This window comes from Nakaseomyces bracarensis (genome assembly GCF_045282275.1).
Source record: "Nakaseomyces bracarensis strain CBM3 chromosome Unknown Scaff10_0, whole genome shotgun sequence".
Lineage (NCBI taxonomy): Eukaryota > Fungi > Ascomycota > Saccharomycetes > Saccharomycetales > Saccharomycetaceae > Nakaseomyces > Nakaseomyces bracarensis.
The window spans coordinates 421813-440795 of record NW_027263956.1 but is presented as its reverse complement, the minus strand read 5'-3'; the positions used below and the strand labels follow the sequence as shown (position 1 = coordinate 440795).

Sequence of the window (18983 nt, the reverse complement as noted above, 5' to 3'; positions counted from 1 at the left end):
CCTTTCTAAACAATGCATTTCTCTTCTGATTGGCAGTTTGTAGTTTTTTTTTGAATAAACGGGAAAGAGAGAAAAAAATATTGGTCTTTTTTACCAAATATATAATTAATATTTCTTTATTTATAATATTTTTTTTACTTCCATTGTATTCATTTAATTATTTATTGTTTAAATAACATAAAGAAAGGGCATATATACTGGTTAAAGAGAAAACCAACCGATAAAAAAAGTAAGAAAAAGGCTATTATTTCTACTAAATCCTCGGAATTAAAAGGAAAGAACAATTGAAAACAAAAAAAAAAATATACATTAAATATTAAAGTATTTTGTATCTTTTCTCGAAGAAAAATATAAGATAATAAACAAATCAGGAAATTACATTAAAATATAATATCACAAATGTTGCGTAATAGTTTGAGAGTTGCATACAGACCAGTTACTAGATCTCTTTGGACTAGCCGTGTGTTGTTGAACAGTAAGCCTGTGGTGAAGACCTCTTCATCTCTAGCAGAAGTCGATGGTCCAGAGTCTCTGATTGGTCCAGGTGGTAAAGAAGGTGAGATTCCAACTGAACTAGAACAAGCTACTGGTTTGGCAAGATTAGAATTGTTGGGTAAGCTAGAAGGTATTGAAGTCTTTGACACCAAGCCTCTAGATGCCTCTAGAAAGGGTACTATGAAGGACCCAATTGTTGTTGACTCCTACGATGACTACCGTTACGTCGGTTGTACAGGTTCTCCAGCTGGCTCTCACACTATCATGTGGTTGAAACCAACCGTCAACCAAGTTGCCAGATGTTGGGAGTGTGGTTCCGTGTACAAGTTGAACCCAGTTGGTGTTCCAAATGAACATGATCACCATTAAACCCCCCCAAACAATATATATATATAATTTTAAAAACAAGCCAAGGTAATCAATTAAAACCAAAAGAAAGAAAAACAAAAAAAAATAAGAAGCTTTGACAATGATTTGTTCTTTAATGAAAACAAAAAAGTGACAAACAAATAACTTGAGAATTAATAATTGCCTTCAAAGAAGCATCTAACACAAATATCGTGATAATTCCCTTCTTTCTCACATTATTACATTCACATTCTTATTTTTTTTATTTTTTTTTTTATTTATTTTATTTTTTTTCTTATCTCTATTAGAACATTTTTTAGTATAATTTATTCTTTTTTCTATATCTTCATTATTCCTATTCTATATATATAACGTTTCTAAAGAAACAATCCTAACAAATAGCAATATTATCAAATTAGAATATATTAACAACTTTTAATTGATGATGCTCTCTATGAATAAATTACATGAACATTACCATTATATACGAAGATACCATGTGACTATGTCACATGGTATCTTCGTATAATAGTACTCCAGGTAAACATATAATACTCCCCTTTTTCGATGAACCGCCCCTTAATTCCGGGTAACAGTTGTTCTATGTAGGTTTTTCGTTATTTTCGCTCCACGTGTTGTCGTGTAACAGTACATCTTCGAATAAGACACAGCGAGAGAGCGAAAAAACAAAAAAAAAAAAAGGAAAAAATGAAGAAACGGCCCTTAAAAAAAAAATTTAAAGGATGTTCTTAATGTGAGAGAGAGAGAGAGAGAAGGGAAAAAAAATTTACATAAATTGAAGGGTGAGGGGGGGAAGAGAATAGAGAAACAAAAATAGAGTTGGTGGAGAGTGTATATTTTATAAGATATCAATTCAATTAATAGAATACTGAGATTACATTGATTGTATTACATATAATATAAGAAGAAAGCTACTTCCTTTTTTTGAGAGTAGTTGAAAAGAAGGAATATATAACTACAATATAACAGGAAGAAGAAAAGGAAAAAAAAACACTAGAGTGAAATTAAGATAACTGAAAGGAAACAAGAGACTAGAAACTTAAACTGTACAATGGCTCAAGACAACTTTGATTTTAAGTTTAGTCAATGTTTTGGGGATAAGGCGGATATAGTGGTTACTGAGGCTGATATTATTACAGCAGTTGAGTTCGATCATACTGGGGATTTTCTGGCAACTGGTGATCGTGGTGGTCGAGTAGTGTTGTTTGAGCGTGGAAATGATAAGAAACATTGTGAGTATAAATTTTTGACTGAGTTCCAGAGTCACGATGCTGAATTTGATTATTTGAAGTCTCTGGAGATTGAGGAGAAAATAAATCAGATCAAGTGGTTGAGACCTATGAACAAGTCACACTTTTTATTGAGTACCAATGATAAGACAATCAAATTATGGAAGGTTTACGAAAAGAATATCAAGCTGGTTTCCTCTAATAATTTGTCGGAGAACGTGAGACGGCGTTCCGGAGCTGGGGCTGCTAACAGTATTTTGTCGTTGCAGAGCTTGAAACTTCCACAGCTGTCTCAGCACGACAAAATCATTGCTGCGGCACCAAAACGTATCTACAGTAACGCGCATACTTACCATATAAATTCTATATCTCCAAATTCAGACCAGGAAACTTTCATCAGTGCGGATGATCTGAGAATTAACTTGTGGAACCTGGATATACCAGACCAAAGTTTCAATGTCGTGGATATAAAACCTGCGAACATGGAAGAACTTACTGAGGTGATTACTAGCGCTGAGTTTCACCCACAGCATTGCAACTTATTCATGTACTCAAGTTCCAAAGGTACAATTAAATTATGTGATATGAGACAGAATGCCCTATGTGATAATAAGACTAAAGTATACGAGGAATACTTAGATCCTATGAATCACAACTTCTTTACCGAAATTACATCTTCGATATCTGATATTAAATTCAGTCCGAATGGTCGTTATATAGCATCGAGAGACTACTTAACTGTTAAAATATGGGATATCAATATGGATTCCAAGCCTATCAAAACAATAAACATACATGAGCAACTGAAGGACAGGTTGAGTGATACATATGAAAATGATGCTATATTTGATAAGTTTGAAGTCTGCTTTAGTGGCGATAGTTCCAGTGTTATGACGGGTTCATACAATAACAATTTCATGATTTATCCAAATGTAGTAAAAGAATATGATGAGTCAGTTGCTGAAAGTAATAAGGGTAACACAAGCTCAGAAGACACTGACAAAGATGAGAATAGATTATTCAACACCCAAAGGATAAATAAGAGCTCTAGTGCTAATAAGAGGGCATTTGGTGATAACAAGACAAGAGAAAGCGGTAGTAATGATAGTAATGTTGATGAGATTGTTTTGCAAGCAGACAAGTCCGCCTTCAGAAATAAGAGATTTGGAGCCATGAATTCATCAGCTGCTGTTAAGAATAAAGATTGGGATGACGATATTGACTTCAAGAAAAGCATATTGCATTTCTCTTGGCATCCAAGAGAAAACAGTATCGCTATTGCTGCTACGAACAATCTATTTATCTTTTCTGCATTATAATCCTACAATATTTTGTTCTTCCTTAATTATTAGCTTACATTCAGGAATGATGCTCTATCTCAGTGGGAATTCAGAGGGCATTTGTTTCTAAATTCAGGGGAAAAGTAGGGACTAAAAGAAAAGAGGAAGAAATAAATGAAATAGTTGTTATAAAATAAAAAGATGACAAACATTTTAAAATTGCTGACTAAAAGTTATTTTTTTTTATACCACACAATGGTTAGAACATTTTTAGTTATTTCTTCTTTTTTTCATTGCATCAATAATGTTATAACGAGTTATGATGTCGTTCTAATGAGTTTATTGTTATTATTATATTGTTTCAGTATAATATTCTTATGATCTTTCATATATTATTATTTTTTTTTTTTAACTTTTCCCTTAAATTCATTACTCTAGTCCTTCATAGTCAACTACATTCTGTTATTTTTCTTCCTCCTGCAATATAAAATAGGTGTAGGAGCCCATCATCCCAAAACGAAGTACACTTAAAAGTATACTTAAATAATATATATATTTTTTTCTTTACTTTTACTCTCATTAAGTTTTCGAATTTTACTCATAATATAAAGAAATAGAATCATCTAATCAACCTCCTTCAAATTTGTATTTAAGTGTAAACTAGGTAACGATAACTAAATAACAATCAAGAATAATCATTGAATATCAATTAAGAATAAATTATATAAAAAAGATATATATGAGGTAAGCATAATATGGATATTAGTATCCAAATTAAACATAGAAAAAATAGGTACCGTAATAATATGAATTAGTTGTTTTTTTGCTTTGTTTTGTTTTCTTCTTTAATAGAAATAAATGGTAGAAGTATTGTAAATTTTTATTGTTCTTTTTAATCTCTGGAGATATGTCTGTTGACAACTGGGTTCCACCACAAAGTCTTGTCACCGTCACCCCAGAAGAAAGGCTTACTTCTGATGTTCATAAACTCGTAGTCTAGAGGCCATTCACTATCTGGAACGTGCTTCAAATGTTGTCTGTGGTTAGCATGCTCCTTCTCAACAAAGTAAGTATTCACAGCAGTCAAAGCAATGGCTGGAACAGCAACAAACAAGGAAATCTTGACCCATAGGTTAGTGGTACCAACAGCATGCTTCTCAGTAGCCTCTAGAGATTGCTTGAAAGCCTTGGCAGCGGCCTCATTGGGCTTACCAAAAGCTGGCTTCATAGCATGTGGAGGTAAACTGGCGTATCTTCTTACTGCTTGTCTAAACATTTTATTAATTATTTTTATTATTTTTCTTCAGTATTACTATTATTTGATGTTAGTGATTAAATAAAATAAATATTAAATAAAAAGTAGTATTTTTTATATATTGACAAAGAACAATGCAAAGAGAAATCCTGCTATTGGGTTTTATTTTTTTTTTTATCGGGATTCTATTTGTTATAATTATAACCTTTCCACTGATTGGGGGGGTCGGTGAGAGGATAGAGAGGATGCAATAGCCAAAAAGTTGAGGAAAGAGTAAGTTGAGAGAGAGAGAGAGTTAGCATAATAGTACTTCCTTCTTCATCGCAAAAAACATTAGTACTTCATTGGCCTTTTTTTTTTAACTACGTTGGGAGAAGGGGATTTCCCCCGATAGAATTCCCTCTCTCGAGGTCGCAGCGGTGACTACTGTAAAAGTACCGTACAAACAATATATGTCGTAGTTCTGAGAACTTTATTGGTTGCGTGTCACGTGACACATTTCGTGTTTCATGTAATATATTCGTATGGTCGTATATTGTATTAGTTTGCCATTATGCGGTATTATAGTCGGTAATATAGTCGGTATTAATATTCGGCGGTACTATTAATATTCGGCGGATATTAAAAAAGATAATACATTAATAGGGTCTTTTTTTTTTCTAATAGTTTGATATTTGTGATAGTAAATATTTATAAATAATATAATATGTACAATATAAATATTTCTATAATGAATATTAAACTTTAAAAAAAAATAAAAAAAAAAATTAAAAAAAAGAAAGAAACCAAAAAAAAAGGGTTTATATATAGCAAAAACGATTCCTGTAGTATCTTCTGGTATTAAAAAAACTAAGCGTAGAATGTGAATTACTCTTCTTTTACTTTTTTTTATTGATGGAGGATGAGAAGCGAAGCAAAAAAAAAAAATAAGTTAAACAGCCATTATGTTTCATCTTCCATTAGATGTTTTTTGATCTTCTTTTCTAATTTCTCTCTGTCCCTACGTTGTTCCTCTATTAGGTTGTCCTGGAGGAGTTCCTTAGCCTTTTCGACGTTCTTTTCATCAGCACTAGTAATAGTAAATTTCCTATACTTGCTGTCATCGTTTCCTTTGTCGCCAATGATAATTCTCGTTCTAGTGAACTTACGCAAGCTTACAAGTCTTTTACCACCTTTTCCTACAAGTCTGCCTACATAGTCCTCTGGAATCAATATGATATCGATAAACATCTGTTCTTCGGAGTCGGATCCTTCAGGGTTATGTTTCATTATAGGTTTTGATATAGGACTGGTGCTACGATATTTGTCCATTGAGGGGCTGAATTGTGCGTCACTTAGTGTTGGTGATGTGTGATAGGCTCTAGTATTATTACTTGTGTGATTATTAATGCTATTGTTACTGGTGCCGTTTCCGCTGGCTTTAGGAGTATAACCCCTGTTATATGAGTTGTCGGGCGATTCCGTCATACCATTAGCTTTGAATGGCTCCTTCCCTACTATTTTAATTGGGGACCTCAAGACATTCTTGCTATCCTTATTGTTCCCCGTTCTACCAACCCCATTACCATGGTTATTGCTTTTGCCCGTACCGCTAGAATTTCCACCTGCATCCGTTAACACGTGAGAAGAAGCGCGGCTTCTAGGTTTCGTAATACGAGTACCGTCAGAGGCTATGTCATCAAAATTTTCGTAATGATTGTGTTCTTGATCCGAGGAATAACTCTCATCGATATCTTGGTTGTTGCTGTCTTTACGGGGACGACTGCGCTTTCGTTTTCTAGCTGCATTTTTGTGGAGATGGGGTATATAATCAATGGTTGGGGTTCTTGATGAAGGATTTGGATTTTCTTCATATAAGATCAAGTTATTGATTTCTACTAGGGCATCAACGATATTTTTCGTTAGACCTTCAACTTCTAAGACACGATCATCACTCTGTGGTAGTCTAAACCTTGAAGCCTTCATTCTCAGATCGTATTTCTGGCGCAGTCCATCGATTCTGTTTCCCTGTTTACCAAAGACCTTTGATATATCAGTATTTTTGATCAACATTCTGAAAAAGCACAATTCTTTTAAGTCTTTAACAGTTTTGAAAAACTCCATCTCAGCAGGAAATAAAAATCTATTCAAGTAGTGGTTATCGTATTCATTAGTTCCGATTTTGGAAATAACCCTTTGATCTTGAAACATTTTGAGGAGATTAAACATACCCAATGACACGTCATTTACCGATCCGATCAAAGTGATTATACAATCACTGTATCTGGTATCCTTCTCCGTGGCAGTTACCTCCAACGGCTTCCCAATCGGCGAGATATGATTTTGGACATTCTTGAGCTGTTCACCTTTACTAGCTAAATCAATCAATTCCGTTTGTCTAACAATTTGTTTCCAATTTGGGTAAACACTCCAGAGAGCGGAAAGTTCCTCTTGTGAATAGAGACATCTCAGTTGCACGGGAGTTTTCAGATCAAATGCTTTACCTGCCACCTTGCCATTCATTATTTCTATTATTAATATTAGTGGGAAATTAAGTTTTTAGTTTGCACAAGAAAAAAAAAATTCTCAGTGTAATGAACAGGTTGTTTTGTTTGTTTAGAACAAATAGATTGCTTGTACTACCCTACTATTTCTTTTTTTTTTTTTTTTTTGAATATCTAATCTCTCTCCTTAAGAAAAAGAATGTTTAATTGATATTATAATTTGTAGCGCAAATAAAAAAAAAGAGAGAGAATGTATTATTCTAGAATCTCTATTATCAAAAAAGAAGATGTGTTTAAAACGTTTATTTTTTTTTTATTGTTTCTCAGTTTTATTTTTAAAGTTTATAATCAATTTATTTCTTTTTATTATAATAAAACACGTATCAATGAAAACTTATACCCTTAAAATTAATGTTGTTTTCGTTGTTTTTATCGTATATCCTCTTGAAGTTATTTTTATCTCTCTTTCAAGCCTTTTTTTTTCTATATATCTTAAATGCAACGTTTATATCAGTTTTTTTTTTCCCTTTCTTCAGGTATATTTCCTTTGCTTAAATTTACTTAGGATGTACAAGTACAAAGTACAATTATGGTTAATTGTCTTTTCTTGATACTTAAAAAGTTTTGGTAAAATTCTTTACTTTTAGTATTGTTTAAAATGTTGTGAACACCGTGGCCAAAGTTTCCTTTGTTTTTTTTTTGTATTGAGAAGGTCAAATTTCAAAACCCACACACACACACACACACATAAATAAAAAAGAAAGAAATGTATTTTATGTCACGTGAACATCAAATAAATTTTTATTGGTATTTCAAGTATATAATATACACATTTATGCAAGTTTTTTTGTTTTTATTCGTTTGTTACTATTTAGAGTAGAGATTAGACTCTGAAACTACATACCTTCTAGTTGTTTCAATAGATGATCTTTCAATTCACCATGGACGGTGGCGATAACCTCACCGTCTCTTAGTAAGTAACCTGGCTCATCGTTATCCTTTATTATGGTGGTTATTCTACCGAGGTTGTCCTTACCATAATGTTTCTCTTGTTTGGCCATAAATTCATCATAACCTCTCTTAGAGGTCAATTCAACAGGAGCACTCTGTAAAAAACTACCTGTAGAATGTGTAGTATCGTTATTCCCAGTCTTGTACATTTTCTATTTTTTTATTACTTTGTTGTTTTTGTTGTTGTTCTTCTTATTGTTTATGATAGTAATTAAGATCTCAACATATATCTATTTTCCACTTCTCTTTAAATATTAAAGTTACTTAAAGTTAGGATCAAAAAAAAATTGGAACTTGCCCGTTCCTCCCAATTACAAATCTACTCGCCTCCCTCTATCTCCCCCCCCCTCTTCTCTCCCCCCCTTCAACACCCCCACACACAGAGAAAACTTAGTTGAAGATCATCTCTTCGATGTAAAAAAAAAAAATAAATAGAAAATATATTGCATTATATGCTTTTAGACGTGGTAATCACATGTTATACTTATTAACGTCAAGATATCACATGTGTATTCGTTTAAGTGTATATAGTATATCTTCATACGTTACACAACGTGCACTTTTGTGTATAATGATCTACCCCTTCTTTAAAGTTCTTCTCTTTCTTTCTTTTTTTTCTTTTTTTTTTCTTTCTTTCCGCTACGGTTCAGATGAAAAAGGCCTTTTTTGTTTTATTTTTTTTTCTTTGGGTTTTATAAAGATCAAATTAAAGACTAGAGAGAGAGAGAGGGGCGTTTTCTTTTTTTATTATTTATTTATTATTTTTTTTTTATTCTTTTACTTGTTTTTTTGGTTTTTGGTATTCTTTATATTATTTATGGTATTATTTCTTGTTATACCCTTTATTATTAATTTCAGTATATAAAAATACATTCCCAAAACAAAAAACAGAACAATAAAACAATAAAAACAAATTAAAAGATGTCTTTGAGTCGTGAGGATAGTGTGTTTTTGACTAAGTTGGCTGAACAAGCTGAGAGATATGAGGAGATGGTGGAGAATATGAAGGATGTTGCCTCTGCTGGTCAAGAGTTGAGTGTTGAAGAACGTAACTTGTTGTCTGTGGCTTACAAGAACGTTATCGGTGCTCGTCGTGCCTCCTGGAGAATCGTTTCCAGCATTGAGCAAAAGGAGGAGAGTAAGGAGAACTCCGAACACCAGATCTCCTTGATTAGAGATTACCGTGTTAAGATTGAGGCAGAGTTGACCAAGATCTCAGACGATATCCTATCCGTGTTGGATAAACACCTAATCCCATCCGCTACCTCCGGCGAATCCAAGGTCTTCTACTACAAGATGAAGGGTGACTACCACCGTTACTTGGCTGAGTTCTCCCAAGGTGACGTGAGAGAGTCCGCTACTAAGGCCTCCCTAGACGCTTACCAAAAGGCTTCCGAAATTGCCACCACAGAACTACCACCAACCCACCCTATTAGATTGGGTCTGGCCTTGAACTTCTCCGTTTTCTACTACGAAATCCAGAACTCTCCAGACAAGGCTTGTCACTTGGCTAAACAGGCGTTCGATGACGCTATCGCTGAACTAGACACTTTGTCCGAGGAATCCTACAAGGACAGTACCTTGATCATGCAATTGCTAAGAGATAACTTGACCTTGTGGACCTCTGACATGTCAGAAGCTGATGACCAGAAGAACGCTAACGAAGAATCCAAGTAAGGGAAAAAAATGAAATCCTCAACGATTAATTAACTGAATATAAAAATTAAAAAATTAAAAATTAAAAGAAAAAAAAAAAAAGAACTAACAAATATCTAAAATAGTAATTATAAAAAAAAATGACATATATCAAAATACAATAACAATATGAACGAATTCTTATTAATATTATGAATGAAAGGAAAAAAAATACAATAAACAGAAACACAATGAGTTAATGAAAAAAAATAAAAGAAAAATAAAGATACATATCCGTCATTTTGATATAACTTTTTTTTTTACTTTGGTTTAATTTGAAATGTATGGCTTCTTCCTTTGTTTTTGTTAAGAACAAACACAAATAAAGAGAGAGAGTGAGAGAGAAATGAGAAATTAGAGTGAGTGAGTTTACTCTTTCTTTTCCTGTAGCGGTTCTTTATTTCTAACTCTTGTATATCAAATATTATATACTTTTTTTTTTGTGAACCCTATTCTTTCTCATTAGCTAGTCTACTTTGCGTTTGTTAGTTGTTTGTTTGTTTTTTATTTTATTACTTCCTTCATTTTTAATATATATATCTTATCTCTGTGTGTATAAAACAAAAAACAAATTTGTAATTAAATCAATATTGCAAGATTTTGATTGTTAATTAAACTTATAATATAAGCCATGGGGCTTATAACTCAAATAGTTTAATGGTAAATTAATGATTCCTACTATTGTCAAAGAAAGTGCCGTAGTGGTGGCATAAAATTAGAAATATGAACGAAAAACTGGAAAGTTTAACGGTCTCGAGGCTTATCATCTTATAAGAAAGGGAAAAAAAGGGAGGTTAACATATAAGAAGCACTATAAACGTTAAACTATATCACTTTTTTTAGGTTAACTTTCTATATATGTATCATTAACTAGAGATCGATTATTCATAGAAATGCCAGCACCACAACAGACAGTCAAAATTATTAATCTAGTGCTTGGTGGTACTACCATATTGGCCAGTTTGAGTCAATTGACCTACATTTTCAGCAGGTTTAATGTGTTTCTGTTAGGTCTTTACTCATTGGCTCTGTCAATTCCTCTAGTATACTTGGAGTTTAAGGTTCCACCGAACCTACACAGATTCGTGTCCTCTTACTTCAGTTTCCTTGGAAGAGCAGTTATTTTCTTTCTGTTAAGCGGGATGACTGCATTCGGTGGTGCTTTCAAGATCATCAACTCTATCCTTCTATTTTTCGCTGGTTGTGCATTTGTATTCATACAAGTGTCTGCTATAATTGATGAACCTGATAATTTCAAGGGCCAAGGTGCGTCGATCTCAATTGGTGACGATTTAGATGATGAAGACGATGTTATCTAAATGCTTTTGAATGACAACCGAACTTAGTTGTTTGTTTTCATTAACATTAACATTAACATTGGTACAAACAGATACAAATAATGAAAAAAAAAGTTTGCTATTTTTGGTAATAGTTACGATAATTAAAATGCAAGATTGTATATAATTTTTTTCTATATTATAAGAAATCAAATGAGGTTTTTAATGAGAGGTAAAAAAAAGCTATTATATTCTATTATACACTAAAAAAAAAGTATGCTTTCTTTATCTTTTTTTCTTCTAAAGTTATATATTATGCCAGAAGGATATATATTCAAAAATTTTGGTGAGATTCTTATTATAGTTTGGAGTTGTTTTTTTTATAGATGCTGCCAGATTAATTTTTTTTTTTATTTTTTGATGATTTCTTTTTATTTAAATGTCTTCGATAATTTATACTTCCATAGCATCTGAGGATTCGTTTGCTAGGTTCATCTTCATTGGTTGAGTTTCTCTCATCATGATACCGAATCTCTTATCCTTGGCAAGAGTTGCCAATTCGAAAATACCTTGGACAGTTGGATCCGCAGGATTCAATTCACGAGTAGAATGGACCCAACTTGGTTGAGCAGTCTTAGAACCACCAGTCAATCTTAGCAATTCAGGTTTGTCGCTGATACTAACATCACTTCCGCATAATAGCACTGTACTACATTCACGAGCAACTGGTAAATTGATCACTTCTCTGGTAGAGTTCATTAGAGATTTTAGCTTAATACCAGAAATTCCAAGTTTTGGAAGCGGTATCTCATGACCAGGTAGAGTCAAGGCAGCAGCGGCATCGTAACTTAGAGCACCATTTGGATTTGTGGAATTCAAAATGTGATCCCATGGAACCCATTTGGCAACCTGGATTGGAGTTTCAACACACAAGTAGTTATTAGTGATCTCGTTCATACCTAGTCTGAAAGCCTTCAAATCTTTCTTGACTTCTTCAGCTTCGGTTGGTTCCAAAGAAGATAGAGGGAAATCAGATGATAGATGACTTAACTTCAATGGGTAAACACCGCTCTTATCAATCTTAGTTAGCAACTGTCTAGCTGTCTTTAGTTTCAAAGTGTAACTTTGAGCATAGTCTCTGACATATGCACCAGATCTGGCGATTAGTTGATTCTTCTTGTGTGATTTACCAGTGTATGCATCAACGGTTTCTAAAGTAATCAAACCCTTCTTTGGGCAATCCGAAAGTGGACACAGCTTCAAGTCAATCAAGTAAACTTCACCAGCTTCGACGGAAAAGTCGTCCGATGGTACGGAAGAAGAGGTTACGTGCTTGTTTTGGTTATTAGATATAATGACATCTTGAACTTCAGTGTTTGCCAATAGATCAGCTTCTTGATGAGACTCAGTCCAGACAACACCCTTGTAGTCTCTCTCAGCAACGATACCTTCGTTTTGACCAGCTAAGAATCTTCTAACTCTACGAACTCTGGATCCTGGAATTAACGCACAGTTGTATGCACTGGCGATAGTATCGACAACATTTCTAATTTGATGACCAGTAACATTGTTGGTGTTGGCATTCTTCAAGGAAACTGGAAGCTTTTCTGGAGTTAAACTACAGGCCAAAAGGGAGGCAACAGACTCAGATGCGATGTGGGCAGCTGCGATTGCATCAGCCTTGGACCCCAAAAGTGGACCAGTTGGTTTGGTGTTAGTCTCATCAGTTGGATAAACGACCATGGTATGTGTGGCCTGAGAAGTATAACCGTCAATATGACAACCTAGAGAAATCTTAACAATATCACCTTGTCTTAAAACACCGGACACAGAGGAGGCAAATTGTGAGTTCTCGTCGGTGTTGTTATTCCATTTTTTTATATTTTCGGTGTCATCAACCTCAGGACACCAACCACTAGCAACAGTATCAACATCGATCATAGTTGGGAGCGCAATACCTCTCTCGTTAACTTTGTTCTTGTAATATTGTTCTAGTCTGTTGACGATAAAAGAATCAGTCAAAAGACAGAGTTCAGCAATGGTTAATGGCTTTTGGACCTTCTTGTAGTGATAGATATCATTTATCAAATCAGTTAGGAACTTTAGAGCTGTCTGGACAATTTGACCACTGGTTCTGTACTTATCCAGAACAGACTCTTGCATAACATTCTTATCTTTCAGAAGAATCTGAGTGTCCTCATTAGAAACAGCTAAATCCATTTGATATGTTTAATTTTATTTGATATTTGGTGTAAATTAAATTCTTAATACTTTCTCTATATCAAACTATTACAGCCAATGTGTCTTTTCAACTAAAAAAATCTAGAGCAATTATATCAGATTATATTTACTAGTTAAACCAAGAATTTAATACTAATTGATAAGATCAATAGTAAGATAATTGAGACTTCTCATACTATTGCGCATAAGCTCATCGCGATGCTCATCGCTAAAATTTTGGAAAAAAAAATTTTCCCATAAATTTTTCAAATATTACCCTGTTGATCACGTGATTCCCACTGATTTACAGTTCGAGGACTATAATACTAATAGCAAATACTGCATGTGACTATATTAGTTTGCTTTACATAATATCAATGAGGCCGATAGTGCTCTCTAAATATATATATAAGTAAGATATGTAACATAGCTATGAAATTTGTGAAATCTTACTTGATAATTTATCTTATTTTATGTGTAGAGTTAGAAACAGTTATAAATTCAGTACCACATGGCACTGATTTGCCTTGATCTGATAAGCGGGAACCACTGGTTTTGTTTAACTGTATCCTATTGTAAGGACCTACTCAGGAGTTCAAAGAATTTACTGCGCTTGTTTAGTAATTTGTATGAATTAGGTATATAAATATTCATTTTCTTTTTGAGGTTAATCATTCGTGATTATGAATATAATGAAGCCTTTTAGTTGAAATTTAAATAGAATATTGACTAAAATGTTTAGATATTTATTGGTAATTTAATATAAAAGTTAATGGTTTTGGTAAAGAGATATCCATCAATGATAATATTAAATTATTGATAAAAATTTTGTGTATTTATGTTTAGTAGGTGGCAGAAGAAGAAGAAGAAGGCTGAGGAACGAATTATTCCAACCGTATCCTCAGTTGACTATTTCTTTAATCGGACAGAGAAAAAGTCATTTGTATCCAATCATTGTACTCTTTGTGAGGAATTGATAGCTAATAAATCAGATGGCGAGAAGATAATTGAGTTGGAATGTTCTCATTTATGTCATTATGAATGCTTGGTCATCTTTATTGAGAGTATATCATTGCCTAAGTGTAAGCATTGTCAACAGTATAAACTTACAGAGAATGAATGTATCCCAAAAGAAGTTCACCTGAAGGATCGTTTTATATCCAGACAGCTGTTGAACAGAGAGCTCACTTTAAAAAACTCTACTAATATTGCAAATAAGAGCAAATCTCGAACCGATACTAAAGGAGGCATTGCACTTTCGATTCATAAAGTGAAACGAAATATTACTCGAACTATGACAGAAACAGATAACAGAATGAATGGAAGTATTAATCCTGGAAGTCATCCTTTACCGTTAATGAGGACTTTCTTCGTAGACTGGTTACACAATGAACTCATAGGCCGGACAACATTTGAGCCATGGCAGCTAGACGAACTGTTTGGTTTATTGAGACTAGTAGATATATTACAGGTTTCTATTAACTCATCAGTTAAATATAATGGTCATGTGTGTATGTTATTTGAGAAGGTCTTGGCAGTGGTAAATATTAGTAATTCTGATAATGAGAAATTTGCGGACTTGACAGAACCAGTTGATATAACCTTGTGTGTGGCAAAGAATGTAAAATTGTATTCGTTGTCCTTGAGCAGCCAGATCGAGAGACTAGAGAATGGTGATATGATAGCTCTCAATGCTGAAGAATACGACGGTGATCAGTTATTAAATTGGCAAGTGGAAAAGGGAAGGTGTACTGTATATCTTAGAAATTATTCTAATAGAGTTGAAGTAATACAAAAATGGATAGTTGGATTTCTTAATAAAGATATACTTTTTGACCAGAAAAACATAACTTCGACTTGTTCATACTTGCCCATAATGGTGAATACAAGAACTGAGAATTCTATGTTAGGACTCTTTCGTTCAAAGAAAATAATTGAGATGGGATCTTTAAACAATGCTCACGAGAGTATCATATTTAAGAGAAGTTTCAATGTTCCAAATCTATCTCAGAATAAGGAATCTTTAGTTGAGACTATGAACACAACAATAAGTTCAATATTATCCCTTAAAAGAGAACGGCCAAAGAATATATTCATGTTTTTACAACTCGATATCAATAAAATCCGGGAGGAAAACTCGCAAAATACTATAGTGAATACTTTAAAAGCAGTTCAAATCAAATACCCAAATTATTTCATAGTAGTGATAGATAAGTTCATGCAGGAACACATAGTTAGAGAGGCAAACAACTTCGATTTTGATTACTTGTTGAAAATTGCAGAGGATGTTAACAAAATACCTTTAGATATCAAGGCAATAAAAGAAAGGTTTTATATTGGAGCAGAAATTGATAATGTAGCAGTTCTAGCGATATCTAATACTAGTATGGATAAGACAACGTCATGCTTATTTTCAGATTTCACACCATTTGTTTCAAAGGGGAGAAAGAGGCCAAACGAATTGAAGATTAAGGTGGGTTATTCAAACATCGACTATACAGATCAAATTAATGAATTGGTAGAAATTGAAAACTGGGACTTTTTACTAGAAACACTATGTTATAGTTTTAGTCTTGATTTTGATGATGGTGGGTTTTATCATGAAGATATGTCCACCATTGGTGATCAAGATAGTTTATATTACAGTTCAACGATTTCACCAATTGAGTCTATTACAACACTAGATATTGTTTCCCCATTCATATATGATAGGATACCACTACGTAGTCAACAACCTCTATAGACTAACTTATTGTTTCTTCCAAAACTTTTTGCTTAAAGGGTGGCCTCAGTAAAATTCATTCACTAGTTAATCATTTGAGAGTCTTGACTTACCTCTCAATATATGTTACAGATATATCTATTAGTTATAACTAGCATCAAAATATTAATAGTAATCTTCAAAATCAAATCGATATGGCATTAAAACTGGTGCAACTACCGTCCAACCATAGAGTCCATAACAGATCCATGCACTAATTATCTTAACCCAAGAATAGAAATATGTTCTACCAACAGGAACAAAATCGCCTACATCATCATGAGTCACGTTGATTGTCAATAGTATAGCTATCCATTGTGTTGCTAGGAAAAAAATGATATGAAATAAGGAGTAATTGTATTGTGTACCATTTACCTCATCGTCATTAACATCCAGTCCTAAGTCTCTATTAGCTGTCATTGTAGGCGTTGCTCCTAACCAACTATTATCATATAAAGCGCTTTCTGGTAAGGAGCCTTCCTCTACTGCCTGCTTAATGGCTTCATATCTAAGTTGGTTCCTAGTCTGGCCCTCCAGTCCATCATATTCTAATTCATCAGGAAGGTAAATTGGACCACTGTTGTTAGATCCTTGAAATGCGCTATTAGCAGCAGCTCTAGTTGTAGTGTATGCAATAGCCACGAATGTGAAAATTGAACCCAAAATAACACTAGCCTTTCTGGTACCATTAGTACGGACTAATGGATTACACATTCTATCATCGGGTTCGGAGGCCATGGCACTCATCGTCAAGTAGGTGCAGTAAAATGCTACCATGCTACTTTGTGCTAAACCACTCTTAGGGTTTGCCTGTTGTACCTTAGGATGGATTGAAATAGCTAGTGTCAGTAAAGTAAGAATAATGTTAATAGTAACAGAAGCTTTGTTCATGTTACAATTATCATGGCAGAAAAAGTAATACATTGCTATAGTCATCACTATAGCACTGGTGTACATAATTGCTGTCCCTGCTACCAAAAAGTTCTTCCACATATTTGAATTTTCATCCTCTAATTCAACATGGTATACACAAGTCTCAGCCCATTCATGAGCAAAATCGACTAGTAATATCAATCCCACTAGGATAAACACGGCACCACTGGGTACAGAAACCCATTTTGAAAAGAATACGTAGAAATTATTTGGAATAAGGAATGACACAATTACGAGCACGATATAGGCGAGGAATTTTAAAGTCCACCACGAATTTTGAAGGGTCGCCCTTATATCCTTAGTTGTTTTAACATTTAATAGCGAACCAGCCAGTACTAAATGAAATATACCTAAAGCAAAGTTCAATCTGTGAACAGTGAAGAAACCACATTCTCCTGTAGCTGAACAGGATCGACCAGGGAATAGAAATGCCTTATTCGCTGATAGCGATATCCATGATAATAGTGAGTTCAACAGAAGCCATATAGCGTATAATAATCTTGTCCCTAACGAAGAAGAGCCTAATGTAGCAGCCATATTTGAAAATAGGTTTGAACAACACCCTCCAAGACATGACATGGCAAATGTGCTCGCCATGCTAATCGGAAGTGATACAATAGCTCCCATACTGTTTCTATTGTTCTTTGTATTTTTTATTAGTAGTAGATCTTATTATAATGAGTTCAGTATAATGTAATATAATATATTATTAATTTTTTTAGATATATATCTATTAATGTCTAGCATATAAAGCCGTTTTGTGAATCACAATGCCCCTCATTATGTACTTTACGGGCATCTAATTACCACTCACAAAAAAAAAAAAAATCTAAAATTGAATAAATGCTACTATTTCGTCCCTTGTAATCAATGTAATATTGAAGTTCAGAAGGTTAGTTCATCTACATATAATAATATAACATTGTTTGATTATAGTTATACAAAAATATTCAAACATCTTTCCCTTCGATAAAGTGTAAGAATGGCTCTAGCCCATCAAGTAAGTCTCATGGCCCTTCTTTCTCTCGTACCTTAATTCACCTTAGAAAGCTACTAGTAGTTGATATTTTGGCCCTTTTATGATTCAATCAGAGCAAGCCTTGATATCTATACTTTGCTAGGCAAAATATATATGATCACAATATATTCACCTTTTTCCTTATTTCTTTTTTTGGCACTAGCAAGACAAGCATCTCAATTAGGTGAACGATCTACCTTTATGTTATGCAGTCCGGTAAAACCTTTTCTTAATCGAGTCATTTGTATTTATATTGCTACATACTGGGGAGTAGCTCTATTTGTAGTTGTTTTTTTTTCTAGTGACCCCTTCTTTTATAGGGAGATATATTACTTATCCAGCACATTGCTTGATGACATCAAATTATTAATGTAGTCCTTCAAGTTTTCATTTTCTTGTTCTAGTTGATCACACAACTTCCTCTGTTCATAGGTCCTATTCCATAACAAATCCAAAGTGTCCTTGAGTAATTTAGTCTCTTTCCTCAGGTCTTCTTCACGGGTCTCAACTTTTTTCACTTCTTCCATCTTCTGAAAAGATCTCAATTTCTGTTATATTAGTAACAAAAGACTATAACAAGGCCAAGACTTCTACTGCCATTGGATGTCTATTAATGTTATATTAACCAGCTATAGTGCCAAAGAGTGATAAAAAAAAAAAAGTAAGAAAAGAAATTATCGTAGAAGATTTAACCAAAATAAAAAATAAAAAAAATGTAGTAGAAATTTACCAAAAAAGATAAGAAATGGTCTCTAGCGGGATCGAACCGCTGATCCCCGCGTTATTAGCACGGTGCCTTAACCAACTGGGCCAAGAGACCATATTAGATCTTGTTACAGTTGATGGCTTAGTGTAGTCATGCTGTATTTGTTAAATATAACCAAAAACATAAATAAAGGATATCATATATGGATAGTCTTAACAAGCAATGTTTATAGCCACAGTTTGAAATACAAA

At 33.6% G+C, this 18983-nt stretch overlaps 11 protein-coding genes across 11 annotated transcripts; 5 read left to right on the top strand and 6 right to left on the bottom strand.

The window, feature by feature from the left end:
* Positions 1-399: 399 nt before the first annotated feature.
* COX4 (cytochrome c oxidase subunit IV) lies at positions 400-864 on the top strand (the record flags this gene model as incomplete). Its single annotated transcript, XM_071052980.1, has 1 exon — positions 400-864. The coding sequence occupies one exon, from the start codon at positions 400-402 to the stop codon at positions 862-864; it is 465 nt and encodes a 154-aa protein (XP_070911230.1).
* Positions 865-1915: 1051 nt separating this feature from the next.
* CDC55 (protein phosphatase 2A regulatory subunit CDC55) lies at positions 1916-3412 on the top strand (the record flags this gene model as incomplete). The annotated part of the gene is made up of 1 exon (XM_071052979.1): positions 1916-3412. One exon carries the CDS (start codon positions 1916-1918, stop codon positions 3410-3412), a length of 1497 nt encoding a protein of 498 aa, XP_070911229.1.
* Positions 3413-4265: 853 nt separating this feature from the next.
* On the bottom strand, positions 4266-4649 carry COX13 (cytochrome c oxidase subunit VIa; the record flags this gene model as incomplete). Its single annotated transcript, XM_071052978.1, has 1 exon — positions 4266-4649. The coding sequence occupies one exon, from the start codon at positions 4647-4649 to the stop codon at positions 4266-4268; it is 384 nt and encodes a 127-aa protein (XP_070911228.1).
* Positions 4650-5570: 921 nt separating this feature from the next.
* RNJ42_02812 (KH domain-containing protein) lies at positions 5571-7130 on the bottom strand (the record flags this gene model as incomplete). The annotated part of the gene is made up of 1 exon (XM_071052977.1): positions 5571-7130. The coding sequence occupies one exon, from the start codon at positions 7128-7130 to the stop codon at positions 5571-5573; it is 1560 nt and encodes a 519-aa protein (XP_070911227.1).
* Positions 7131-8007: 877 nt separating this feature from the next.
* Positions 8008-8271, bottom strand: RNJ42_02811 (uncharacterized protein; the record flags this gene model as incomplete). The annotated part of the gene is made up of 1 exon (XM_071052976.1): positions 8008-8271. One exon carries the CDS (start codon positions 8269-8271, stop codon positions 8008-8010), a length of 264 nt encoding a protein of 87 aa, XP_070911226.1.
* A 772-nt stretch (positions 8272-9043) lies between these two features.
* On the top strand, positions 9044-9799 carry BMH2 (14-3-3 family protein BMH2; the record flags this gene model as incomplete). Its single annotated transcript, XM_071052975.1, has 1 exon — positions 9044-9799. One exon carries the CDS (start codon positions 9044-9046, stop codon positions 9797-9799), a length of 756 nt encoding a protein of 251 aa, XP_070911225.1.
* Positions 9800-10710: 911 nt separating this feature from the next.
* On the top strand, positions 10711-11136 carry TVP15 (Tvp15p; the record flags this gene model as incomplete). The annotated part of the gene is made up of 1 exon (XM_071052974.1): positions 10711-11136. One exon carries the CDS (start codon positions 10711-10713, stop codon positions 11134-11136), a length of 426 nt encoding a protein of 141 aa, XP_070911224.1.
* Positions 11137-11547: 411 nt separating this feature from the next.
* ARX1 (putative hydrolase) lies at positions 11548-13314 on the bottom strand (the record flags this gene model as incomplete). Its single annotated transcript, XM_071052973.1, has 1 exon — positions 11548-13314. The coding sequence occupies one exon, from the start codon at positions 13312-13314 to the stop codon at positions 11548-11550; it is 1767 nt and encodes a 588-aa protein (XP_070911223.1).
* An 838-nt stretch (positions 13315-14152) lies between these two features.
* STE5 (Ste5p) lies at positions 14153-16057 on the top strand (the record flags this gene model as incomplete). The annotated part of the gene is made up of 1 exon (XM_071052972.1): positions 14153-16057. The coding sequence occupies one exon, from the start codon at positions 14153-14155 to the stop codon at positions 16055-16057; it is 1905 nt and encodes a 634-aa protein (XP_070911222.1).
* Positions 16058-16201: 144 nt separating this feature from the next.
* On the bottom strand, positions 16202-17635 carry TMS1 (Tms1p; the record flags this gene model as incomplete). The annotated part of the gene is made up of 1 exon (XM_071052971.1): positions 16202-17635. One exon carries the CDS (start codon positions 17633-17635, stop codon positions 16202-16204), a length of 1434 nt encoding a protein of 477 aa, XP_070911221.1.
* A 720-nt stretch (positions 17636-18355) lies between these two features.
* Positions 18356-18553, bottom strand: SLO1 (Slo1p; the record flags this gene model as incomplete). The annotated part of the gene is made up of 1 exon (XM_071052970.1): positions 18356-18553. The coding sequence occupies one exon, from the start codon at positions 18551-18553 to the stop codon at positions 18356-18358; it is 198 nt and encodes a 65-aa protein (XP_070911220.1).
* Between the last annotated feature and the right edge of the window lie 430 nt (positions 18554-18983).